The sequence below is a fragment of the Prorops nasuta genome, unplaced genomic scaffold, assembly GCF_024137725.1.
Source record: "Prorops nasuta isolate Cenicafe-Biocafe unplaced genomic scaffold, Cenicafe_Pnas_1.2 PNAS00039, whole genome shotgun sequence".
NCBI lineage: Eukaryota > Metazoa > Arthropoda > Insecta > Hymenoptera > Bethylidae > Prorops > Prorops nasuta.
Genome location: NW_027116836.1, coordinates 1,416,960 through 1,429,638, shown reverse-complemented (window position 1 = coordinate 1,429,638; position 12,679 = coordinate 1,416,960). Strand labels below are relative to the sequence as shown.

General features: G+C 43.1%; 1 protein-coding gene across 1 annotated transcript; it reads left to right on the top strand.

Annotated features, from left to right (window-relative positions):
• Positions 1 to 291: 291 nt before the first annotated feature.
• Positions 292 to 5,889, top strand: LOC136784001 (uncharacterized). The gene is made up of 3 exons (XM_066744457.1): positions 292 to 320; positions 633 to 2,015; positions 2,067 to 5,889. Exons 1-3 carry the CDS (start codon positions 292 to 294, stop codon positions 5,887 to 5,889), a joined length of 5,235 nt encoding a protein of 1,744 aa, XP_066600554.1.
• Positions 5,890 to 12,679: the final 6,790 nt, after the last annotated feature.

Here is a 12,679-nt window from a genome sequence, read left to right as displayed (position 1 = left end):
GGGAGTACTTCTATGTGACTAGGGTAACTCACTGAGGGTCAGGGAATACTTCTAAGGGACTAGGGTAACTCACTTGGGGTCAGGGAGTGCTTATATGGGGGCTAGGGTAACTCACTTGGGGTCAGGGAGTACTTCTATGTGACTAGGGTAACTCACTGAGGGTCAGGGAGTACTTCTAAGGGACTAGGGTTGTTACGTAGGATAGCAAAACAATAGTTGGGATACACCCATATAAAATTTGAATCTAGATATATAAATACAAAACAGGCTATACCTACACTAACATATCTCATGGCTATTCAATTCAACATACAAGTCGTGCACGACTCTACAATATAATATACAAATGGTCCGTTGACTTGGTGATCCTGATTGGCTGTCCGCGTCGTGTACACTTCGGGACTACGGAGATAACGCGTTCGGAACCAATAAGCATCTAGCTTTTGTATACCGTGGGGAAGAGAAGGGTGGTCGCGTAAGCGGACAGTCAGTCGGTTTTCGCAAGGATACGAAAACGTTACATCACGTGCCAACACACGATAGAACACACACAAAAAAAATTAACCTGGTGTTAGAGTAATTTCTACCCTATCAGAGTTCATACTCTAAACAATTTTGGTGCCTCCTGTGAGGTGTGGATCAGAAATTCAACGAGAAAACTCAGAAAGGCAGATCCAGATTCAGACGATAAAGGAAGGAAATCAAAAACGCCCCCAAGGAGTATTTGTGCCACACGCTGGTAAGTCATTTGGGTCAGTTCAAAATATACCAAATCATAGCAAAATGGTTGAAAGAGTCAAATTAATAATACAAAAGCGCACAGCGTTCAAGTCGCAACTAACAATAATAAGCAATCTTGTTGAAAAAGATAACATAGATTTAGGAACTATTAATTTACGCGTTAAAAGATTGTCAGAGTTATACAAAACACTAGAAGATTTGACGGACGAACTTATGATCTTAGATGCAAATGAAGATCATACCGTAGAATTTCAAACGATACAAGATCGTTATTTTGACGTTGTAAATAAGGCAGAAAAACTGCAGGGCGGTAGAGACAACACAAGTACGGCTTCGACATCAAATACATCACAACGTGATAGCGGAGTTATAAGTGAGAATAGCAATCAATTACCTAAAGTAAAATTGCCCAAAATATCTCTTCAAAGCTTTGACGGTAAATATGAGAATTGGCTCTCGTTTAAAAACATGTTTATTAACGTAATCGACGTGCGACCTGATTTAACAGACCTCGATAAGTTTCATTATTTGAAGTCAGTAGTTGTAGGGGAAGCTGCAAAGAAATTGGAAGTTTTTTCAGTTCATGCCGACAACTACAAAAGAGCCTGGGACTTATTGATACGGTCATACGAAGTAAAAAGGGTACTAGTCTCACAACACATCTCAATGATATTCGAATTACCTATATTAAGCAAAGTATCGTCAATAGGTTTAGCAAAACTCGCGGATGACATGCAACAACATATTGCATCATTAAATTCGTTAGGTGTCATATTTTCTCCGGAGATAGCTATTCACTTAATAGAGAATAAATTGCCAAAGGAATCATTGATGGAATGGGAATCGACATTAAGTAGAGACGAAATGCCATGTTTAGATAAATTGTATGAATTCTTATATAAAGCAGCAGTTTGTGCGTCGAGACAGGAGCGAATTCGACCTCCCGAGAACAGCTCGATTGTTAACCCTTCACCGACAAAGAAAAAACGACACAATTTCACGAATAAGGGATTCATGTTAACCGCGACAAATGAATGTCTTGTATGTCATAAAAACGCGCATCCATTATTTAAGTGCGAAACATTTAAGCAACTAACAATACCTAAACGTATCGAAGCGGTAAAAATGGCGAAGGTTTGTTACAATTGTTTGCGTTCACACCGCGGTAAACCTTGTAGATCGTCTGGGTGTGTAATCTGTCAGAAGCGTCATAACACGCTTATTCACTTCACTCACGAGATCCAAGAAACTAAACAAGAGAATGAAAGAGAACGGCAAGATAAAAGGGCGTTGAATAGTTGACCGACAAACTTATCGGCACACAGTATAGCTACGCTATATCCAATCGCCCCACAATTATTAACTACGGCAGTACTTCACGTGAAAAATTACAAGGGGATCCTAATCAAATGTCGCGCATTGCTTGATACGGGGGCAACGACAAATTTTGTGTCTGAGACTCTAATCCAGAAGCTGAATTTACCGATAACAACGAACTCAATGATTATCGGCACAATTAACAATCAGCGAACCCATACGAAAGGGATAACGAAAATAACGATTCAGTCAATTCATGAATGCTTTCAAAGAGAAATTACATGTCTAGTATTACCGTTGATAGCAGATTTAGTACCAGCAAATGTTTTTCCTCGCGATCATATAAATATTCCGCCGAATTTGAAGTTAGCCGACCCGGAATTTCATCGACCGCGAACAATCGATTTAATAATCGGGGCAGGCACGACAATGTCGCTTTTCGCATTAGGACAAATCGATTTATCAGTAGGCAAGGAAGACCTTTATTTACAAAAAACACGCCTAGGATGGTTAGTAGCTGGGAACATTAGTGAACAAAGGGATATAGGCCATGTTTGTAATCTGATGAATTTAGAAAAACTAATGAATCAATTTTGGGTTGTTGAAGAATTACCTGATCGTAAATCACGATCAGCTGGAGACATATTTTGCGAGAATCATTACACAATGACCACATCACGAGAAAGTGATGGTCGATATACAGTTCGACTACCGTTCAAGGACAATAACAATATCATACACGATTCTCGTACAATAGCTCTCAAACGTTTATTATTACTAGAACGTAAGTTTAGCAAAAATAAAATTTTACAGAACGAATACACACGTATCATTAATGAATATATTAGCTTAGGTCATATGTCATTAACCAAAGTAAATAAAGGTTCAGAATATTTTATGCCTCATCATGCTGTCATAAAACAAAATAGTCAAACTACAAAAGTTAGAATAGTCTTCGACGCATCGGCCAAAGTGAGTGGAGGTAAATCCTTAAATGACTTATTGTTAACAGGGCCGACGATTCAGGAACCTCTAACAACCCATTTAATCAGATTCAGAACCTACGCTTATGTTATCACTGCAGACATAGAAAAAATGTACCGTCAGGTTAGGGTACATCAAGACGATAGGAAATATCAACGCATCTTATGGCGCCACAATGATGAAATAAAGTCATTCGATCTAAATACGTTGACATTTGGGGTAGCATCATCACCGTTTTTGGCAATTAGAACGCTACATCGGTTGGCGGATGATGAAAGGGGCAGTTATCCGCGGGCTGCTGAGGTTATAAAAACACACATGTACGTAGACGATTTGCTGACAGGCGCGGATTCTATAAGCGAATTAAGGGAAATAAGAGATGAAATTATTGCACTGTTAAAGTCAGGAGGATTTGAAATAAGACAATGGGCGTCTAACGACACCAATGTGATACACGATTTAGCGTCAAACGAAAATACAGCAGAATTTATCTTAAAAACCGAAACGACATCAAGAACATTAGGACTAACTTGGCGCACTATCGATGACGCGATTTGCTATAATCCATCTCCGATTTCCCAAAATGAAAGGTTTACGAAAAGGATGATACTATCTGATATTGCAAGGATCTTTGACCCATTGGGTTTACTTGGACCAATAATATTTTTCGCGAAAAGGTTAATGCAAGACATATGGAAATCAAACATTCACTGGGACCAAACTATACCACCGAGCATACATTTTAAGTGGTTAAATTTTGTAAAGCAATGGGAATCCTTAGGCGAAATAACAATTAAACGCAATATAATCGTATCTGAATGTACTGATTTCCAACTCCATGGTTTTTGCGATGCTAGTAATAGTGGATATGGTGCATGCGTTTATTTACGAACACAAAATAAATACGGAAAGGTTGTTTGTCATTTAGTCAGCGCAAAATCTCGAGTAGCTCCCATAAAACCTACGACTATACCTAGATTAGAACTCTGCGGTTCTTTATTATTGGCCAAATTATGTCACGAAATCACCAGGTCGCTCGGTATTAAATCTATCAGTAAAACAGTTCTTTGGAGCGATTCTACGATAGCACTTTGTTGGATTAGAACGCCGCCTCACCTCTTACAAACATATGTATCAAACCGTGTTGCGAGTATACAAGAAATGACTAGTAGACATAGTTGGAGACACGTGAGAACGGATGACAATCCAGCCGACGCCATATCACGAGGTCAACTTCCAGATGAATTCGTAAAAAATAAAATATGGTTCTCAGGTCCTTCATGGCTTCTAAGCGATGAAAAACAGTGGCCAAATCTTAGAATCGAAATAAAAGAGACTCCCGAAATAAAGCGAAATGTTTGTTTTAATGTTAGAATGGTTGACGCGGAAATTCTTAGTAGATATTCATCCTATACAAAATTAATTCGTATTATAGCGAATTGTCGCAGATGGTTGCCATCCAATAAATCGACGGGAGCTATATCGCCAAACGAGTTGAACATGGCAGAGATCTGTATATTAAGACTGTTACAAATCACATGTTTTAAAAGTGATCTGCATTCTTTGAAGAGCACCACACCGTATAAGGGAAAACTAGCAGGTCTGAACCCTTTCCTGGACGAAAACGATATTATTAGAGTCGGTGGTCGATTAACACAAGCAAATCTGAAGTTCTCACAAAAGCATCCAATCCTACTTCCCAATAAACATCCTTTAACCGATTGCATAATACGAGAAAGTCATCTTAAGCACTATCATACAAGCATACAAGCGACTTTATACAATATGCGCCAAAAATTTTGGTTGATAGATGGTAAAAATCAAATTCGAAGGATCATAAAGGGCTGCATGCGGTGCTTCAGATTTCGTTCTAATGTGACCCAATATAAAATGGCGAATTTACCAAGTTACCGGGTAAATCAAACAACACCTTTTACACACACCGGAATTGATTATTGCGGACCATTCCACATAAAAGAGAAAAAATTCCGCAATCGTAATAAACTAAAGGTTTATATATGTGTGTTTGTGTGTTTAGTAATCAAAGCAGTACACTTTGAAGTGGTAAGCGACTTAACTACCGAAGGTTTTCTAGCGGCGTTGCGACGTTTTATAGCTCGAAGGGGCATGCCTGAACATATTCATTCGGATAATGGGACAAATTTCATCGGGGCAAACAATCAGCTCAAGGAATTATATGTTTTGTTTAACTCTGATAATCATCGAAATGTTATAGAAAGGTTTGCAAGCGATCGTCGTATCACTTGGCACTTCATTCCACCTTTAGCTCCTCATTTTGGAGGGCTTTGGGAAGCAACAGTCAAAGTGTTTAAACATCATTTTAAAAGAGTGATCGGTGAGATGCTGGTTACCTTCGAAGAATTGAACACCTTTGCTATAGAAGTAGAAGGAATTCTAAATTCAAGGCCTATAGCATCTCTGTCCTCTGACCCAAATGACCTTCAAGCCATAACACCAGCACATTATTTAATAAGCAGAACATTTACTACCTTGCCAGAGGGAGATTTGTCTTCTATTCCAGATAATCGACTATCAACATGGCAACATTTGACGAAAATGAGACAAGACTTCTGGACACGCTGGAGGTTGGAATACCTCAATGAATTACAAGTTCGAAATAAATGGACAAAGGAAGAATCTAAAGTAAAACTTGGATCACTCGCACTTATCAAGGACAAAACATTGCCTTGTTCACAATGGGCTTTAGGTCGAGTGCATGAATTACATCCAGGCTCTGACGAAGTGATACGTGCTGTCACATTGAAAACCAATAGTGGGATGCTTAAGCGATCCACGAAATATATATGTATACTACCTGATTTATAGTCATATATTTGTATTTAGTACTAAGTTTTTTTTTGGATTATTAACAAGTAACAACATTACATCACATATATTTAAAATTTGATTGTACTTGATATGAAAATTAATAAATAAAGCAACAAATATGTTCCTCAATAAACAGTGTGTCAAAGGGCAGTGATTGATCGTTCCTCTCAACGGGGGAGTCTGTTACGTAGGATAGCAAAACAATAGTTGGGATACACCCATATAAAATTTGAATCTAGATATATAAATACAAAACAGGCTATACCTACACTAACATATCTCATGGCTATTCAATTCAACATACAAGTCGTGCACGACTCTACAATATAATATACAAATGGTCCGTTGACTTGGTGATCCTGATTGGCTGTCCGCGTCGTGTACACTTCGGGACTACGGAGATAACGCGTTCGGAACCAATAAGCATCTAGCTTTTGTATACCGTGGGGAAGAGAAGGGTGGTCGCGTAAGCGGACAGTCAGTCGGTTTTCGCAAGGATACGAAAACGTTACATCACGTGCCAACACACGATAGAACACACACAAAAAAAATTAACCTGGTGTTAGAGTAATTTCTACCCTATCAGAGTTCATACTCTAAACAAGGGTAACTCACTTGGGGTCAGGGAGTGCTTATATGGGGGCTAGGGTAACTCACTTGGGTTCAGGGAGTACTTCTATGAGACTAGGGTAACTCACTTGGGGTCATGGAGTACATCTATGGGACTAGGGTAACTCACTTGGGGTCAGGGAGTACTTCTATGGGACTAGGGTAACTCACTTGGGGTCAGGGAGTACTTATATAGGGGCTATGGTAACTCACTTGGGGTCAGGGAGTACTTCTATGTGACTAGGGTAACTCACTTGGGGTCAGGGAGTACTTCTATGGGACTAGGGTAACTCACTTGGGGTCAGGGAGTACTTATATAGGGGCTATGGTAACTCACTTGGGGTCAGGGAGTACTTCTATGTGACTAGGGTAACTCACTTGGGGTCAAGTAGTACTTCTATGGGACTAGGGTAACTCACTTGGAGTCAGGGAGTACTTATATAGGGGCTATGGTAACTCACTTGGCGTCAGGGAGTACTTCTATGTGACTAGGGTAACTCACTTGGGGTCAGGGAGTACTTCTATGTGACTAGGGTAACTCACTTGGGGTCAGGGAGTACTTCTATGGGACTAGGGTAACTCACTTGGGGTCAGGGAGTACTTATATAGGGGCTATGGTAACTCACTTGGGGTCAGGGAGTACTTCTATGTGACTAGGGTAACTCACTTGGGGTCAGGGAGTACTTCTATGGGACTAGGGTAACTCACTTGGGGTCAGGGAGTACTTATATAGGGGCTAGGGTAACTGACTTGGGGTCAGGGAGTACTTCTATGTGACTAGGGTAACTCACTTGGGGTCAGGGAGTACTTCTATGGGGCTAGGATAACTCACTTGCGGTCAGAGAGTACATATAAAGGGACTAGGATAACTCACTTGGGGTCAGGAAGTACTTATAAAAGTGCTATGGGAACTCAATTGGGGTCAGGGAGTACTTATATGGGACTAGGGTAATACACTTGGCGTCAGGGAGTACTTCTATGGAAATAGGGTAACACACTTGGGGTCAGGGAATACTTCTATGGGACTGGGGTAATACACTTGGGGTCTGGGAGTATTTATATGGGACTAGGGTAACTCACTTGGGGTCAGGGAGTACTTATAAAGGGGCTAGGGTAACTCACTTGCAGTCAGAAAGTACATAAAAAGGGGCTAGGATAACTCACTTGGGGTCAGGGAGTACTTATAAAGGGGCTATGGTAACTCACTTTGTGTCAGGGAGTACTTATATGAGACTAGGGTAACACACTTGGGGTCAGGAAGTACTTCTATGGGACTAGGGTAACTCACTTGGGGCATGGGAGTACATATAAAGCGTCTAGGGTAACTCACTTGGAGTCTGGGAGTACTTATAAAGGGGCTATGGTAACTCACTTTGGGTCAGGGAGTACTTATATTGGACTAGGGTAACTCAGTTGGGGTCAGGGAGTTGTACTATGGGACTAGGGTAACTCACTTGCTGTCAGAGAGTACATATAAAGGGGCTAGGATAACTCACTTGGGGTCAGGGAGTACTTCTATGTGACTAGGGTAACTCACTGAGGGTCAGGGAGTACTTCTAAGGGACTAGGGTAACTCACTTGGGGACAGGGAGTGCTTATATGGGGGCTAGGGTAACTCACTTTGGGTCAAGCAGTACTTATATGGGACTAGGGTAACTCAGTTGGGGTCAGGGAGTACTTCTATGGGACTAGGGTAACTCACTTGGGGTCAGGGAGTACTTATATAGGGGCTATGGTAACTCAGTTGGGGTCAGGGAGTACTTCTATGGGACTAGGGTAACTCACTTGGGGTCAGGGAGTACTTATATAGGGGCTATGGTAACTCACTTGGGGTCAGGGAGTACTTCTATGTGACTAGGGTAACTCACTTGGGGTCAGGGAGTACTTCTATGTGACTAGGGTAACTCACTTGGGGTCAGGGATTACTTCTATGGAACTAGGGTAACTCACTTGGGGTCAGGGAGTACTTATATAGGGGCTATGGTAACTCACTTGGGGTCAGGGAGTACTTCTATGTGACTAGGGTAACTCACTTTGGGTCAGGGAGTACTTATATTGGACTAGGGTAACTCAGTTGGGGTCAGGGAGTAGTACTATGGGATTAGGGTAACTCACTTGCTGTTAGAGAGTACATATAAAGGGGCTAGGATAACTCACTTGGGGTCAGGGAGTACTTCTATGTGACTAGGGTAACTCACTGAGGGTCAGGGAATACTTCTAAGGGACTAGGGTAACTCACTTGGGGTCAGGGAGTGCTTATATGGGGGCTAGGGTAACTCACTTTGGGTCAAGCAGTACTTATATGGGACTAGGGTAACTCACTTGCTGTCAGAGAGTACATATATAGGGGCTAGGATAACTCACTTGGGGTCAGGGAGTACTTATAAAGGGGATATGGTAACTCACTTGGGGTCAGGGAGTACTTCTATGTGACTAGGGTAACTCACTTGGGGTCAGGGAGTACTTCTATGGGACTAGGGTAACTCATTAGGGGTCAGGGAGTACTTCTATGGGACTAGGGTAACTCACTTGGGGTCAGGGAGTACTTATATAGGGGCTATGGTAACTAACTTGGGTTCAGGGAGTACTTCTATGTGACTAGGGTAACTCACTTGGGGTCAGGGAGTACTTCTATGTGACTAGGGTAACTCACTTGGGGTCAGGGAGTACTTATATAGGGGCTATGGTAACTCACTTGGGGTCAGGGAGTACTTCTATGTGACTAGGGTAACTCACTTTGGGTCAGGGAGTACTTATATTGGACTAGGGTAACTCAGTTGGGGTCAGGGAGTAGTACTATGGGACTAGGGTAACTCACTTGCTGTCAGAGAGTACATATAAAGGGGCTAGGATAACTCACTTGGGGTCAGGGAGTACTTCTATGTGACTAGGGTAACTCACGAGGGTCAGGGAATACTTCTAAGGGACTAGGGTAACTCACTTGGGGTCAGGGAGTGCTTATATGGGGGCTAGGGTAACTCACTTGGGGTCAGGGAGTACTTCTATGTGACTAGGGTAACTCACTGAGGGTCAGGGAGTACTTCTAAGGGACTAGGGTAACTCACTTGGGGTCAGGGAGTGCTTATATGGGGGCTAGGGTAACTCACTTTGGGTCAAGCAGTACTTATATGGGACTAGGGTAACTCAGTTGGGGTCAGGGAGTACTTCTATGGGACTAGGGTAACTCACTTGGGGTCAGGGAGTACTTATATAGGGGCTATGGTAACTCACTTGGGGTCAGGGAGTACTTCTATGTGACTAGGGTAACTCACTTGGGGTCAGGGAGTACTTCTATGTGACTAGGGTAACTCACTTGGGGTCAGGGAGTACTTCTATGGGACTAGGGTAACTCACTTGGGGTCAGGGAGTACTTATATAGGGGCTATGGTAACTCACTTGGGGTCAGGGAGTACTTCTATGTGACTAGGGTAACTCACTTTGGGTCAGGGTGTACTTATATTGGACTAGGGTAACTCAGTTGGGGTCAGGGAGTAGTACTATGGGACTAGGGTAACTCACTTGCTGTTAAAGAGTACATATAAAGGGGCTAGGATAACTCACTTGGGGTCAGGGAGTAGTACTATGGGACTAGGGTAACTCACTTGCTGTCAGAGAGTACATATAAAGGGGCTAGGATAACTCACTTGGGGTCAGGGAGTACTTCTATGTGACTAGGGTAACTCACTTGGGGTCAGGGAGTACTTCTATGGGACTAGGGTAACTCACTTGGGGTCAGGGAGTACATATATAGGGGCTAGGGTAACTCAGTTGGGTTCGGGGAATACTTCTATGTGACTAGGGTAACTCACTTGGGGTCAAGGAGTACTTCTATAGGACGAGGGTAACTCACTTGCGGTCAGAGAGTACATATAAAAGGGCCAGGATAACTCACATGGGGTCAGGGAGTACATTTATGTGACTAGGGTAACTCACTTGCTGTCAGAGAGTACATATAAAGGGGCAACGATAACTCACTTGGGGTCAGGGAGTACTTATATAGGGGCTATGGTAACTCACTTGGGTTCAGGGAGTACTTCTATGAGACTAGGGTAACTCACTTGGGGTCATGGAGTACATCTATGGGACTAGGGTAACTCACTTGGGGTCAGGGAGTACTTCTATGGGACTAGGGTAACTCACTTGGGGTCAGGGAGTACTTATATAGGGGCTATGGTAACTCACTTGGGGTCAGGGAGTACTTCTATGTGACTAGGGTAACTCACTTGGGGTCAGGGAGTACTTCTATGGGACTAGGGTAACTCACTTGGGGTCAGGGAGTACTTATATAGGGGCTATGGTAACTCACTTGGGGTCAGGGAGTACTTCTATGTGACTAGGGTAACTCACTTGGGGTCAAGTAGTACTTCTATGGGACTAGGGTAACTCACTTGGAGTCAGGGAGTACTTATATAGGGGCTATGGTAACTCACTTGGCGTCAGGGAGTACTTCTATGTGACTAGGGTAACTCACTTGGGGTCAGGGAGTACTTCTATGTGACTAGGGTAACTCACTTGGGGTCAGGGAGTACTTCTATGGGACTAGGGTAACTCACTTGGGGTCAGGGAGTACTTATATAGGGGCTATGGTAACTCACTTGGGGTCAGGGAGTACTTCTATGTGACTAGGGTAACTCACTTGGGGTCAGGGAGTACTTCTATGGGACTAGGGTAACTCACTTGGGGTCAGGGAGTACTTATATAGGGGCTAGGGTAACTGACTTGGGGTCAGGGAGTACTTCTATGTGACTAGGGTAACTCACTTGGGGTCAGGGAGTACTTCTATGGGGCTAGGATAACTCACTTGCGGTCAGAGAGTACATATAAAGGGACTAGGATAACTCACTTGGGGTCAGGAAGTACTTATAAAAGTGCTATGGGAACTCAATTGGGGTCAGGGAGTACTTATATGGGACTAGGGTAATACACTTGGCGTCAGGGAGTACTTCTATGGAAATAGGGTAACACACTTGGGGTCAGGGAATACTTCTATGGGACTGGGGTAATACACTTGGGGTCTGGGAGTATTTATATGGGACTAGGGTAACTCACTTGGGGTCAGGGAGTACTTATAAAGGGGCTAGGGTAACTCACTTGCAGTCAGAAAGTACATAAAAAGGGGCTAGGATAACTCACTTGGGGTCAGGGAGTACTTATAAAGGGGCTATGGTAACTCACTTTGTGTCAGGGAGTACTTATATGAGACTAGGGTAACACACTTGGGGTCAGGAAGTACTTCTATGGGACTAGGGTAACTCACTTGGGGCATGGGAGTACATATAAAGCGTCTAGGGTAACTCACTTGGAGTCTGGGAGTACTTATAAAGGGGCTATGGTAACTCACTTTGGGTCAGGGAGTACTTATATTGGACTAGGGTAACTCAGTTGGGGTCAGGGAGTTGTACTATGGGACTAGGGTAACTCACTTGCTGTCAGAGAGTACATATAAAGGGGCTAGGATAACTCACTTGGGGTCAGGGAGTACTTCTATGTGACTAGGGTAACTCACTGAGGGTCAGGGAGTACTTCTAAGGGACTAGGGTAACTCACTTGGGGACAGGGAGTGCTTATATGGGGGCTAGGGTAACTCACTTTGGGTCAAGCAGTACTTATATGGGACTAGGGTAACTCAGTTGGGGTCAGGGAGTACTTCTATGGGACTAGGGTAACTCACTTGGGGTCAGGGAGTACTTATATAGGGGCTATGGTAACTCAGTTGGGGTCAGGGAGTACTTCTATGGGACTAGGGTAACTCACTTGGGGTCAGGGAGTACTTATATAGGGGCTATGGTAACTCACTTGGGGTCAGGGAGTACTTCTATGGGACTAGGGTAACTCACTTGGGGTCAGGGAGTACTTATATAGGGGCTAGGGTAACTGACTTGGGGTCAGGGAGTACTTCTATGTGACTAGGGTAACTCACTTGGGGTCAGGGAGTACTTCTATGGGGCTAGGATAACTCACTTGCGGTCAGAGAGTACATATAAAGGGACTAGGATAACTCACTTGGGGTCAGGAAGTACTTATAAAAGTGCTATGGGAACTCAATTGGGGTCAGGGAGTACTTATATGGGACTAGGGTAATACACTTGGCGTCAGGGAGTACTTCTATGGAAATAGGGTAACACACTTGGGGTCAGGGAATACTTCTATGGGACTGGGGTAATACACTTGGGGTCTG

Bases quoted from the DNA above. Each gene is read 5' to 3' on its own strand.
- LOC136784001 (XM_066744457.1), top strand. From the start codon at position 292: ATGGCTATTCAATTCAACATACAAGTCGT. The intron at 321-632 runs GCACGACTCTAC...GCCTCCTGTGAG, and splicing joins CAATTCAACATACAAGTCGT to GTGTGGATCAGAAATTCAAC. The intron at 2,016-2,066 runs GCAAGATAAAAG...ATCGGCACACAG, and splicing joins CAAGAGAATGAAAGAGAACG to TATAGCTACGCTATATCCAA.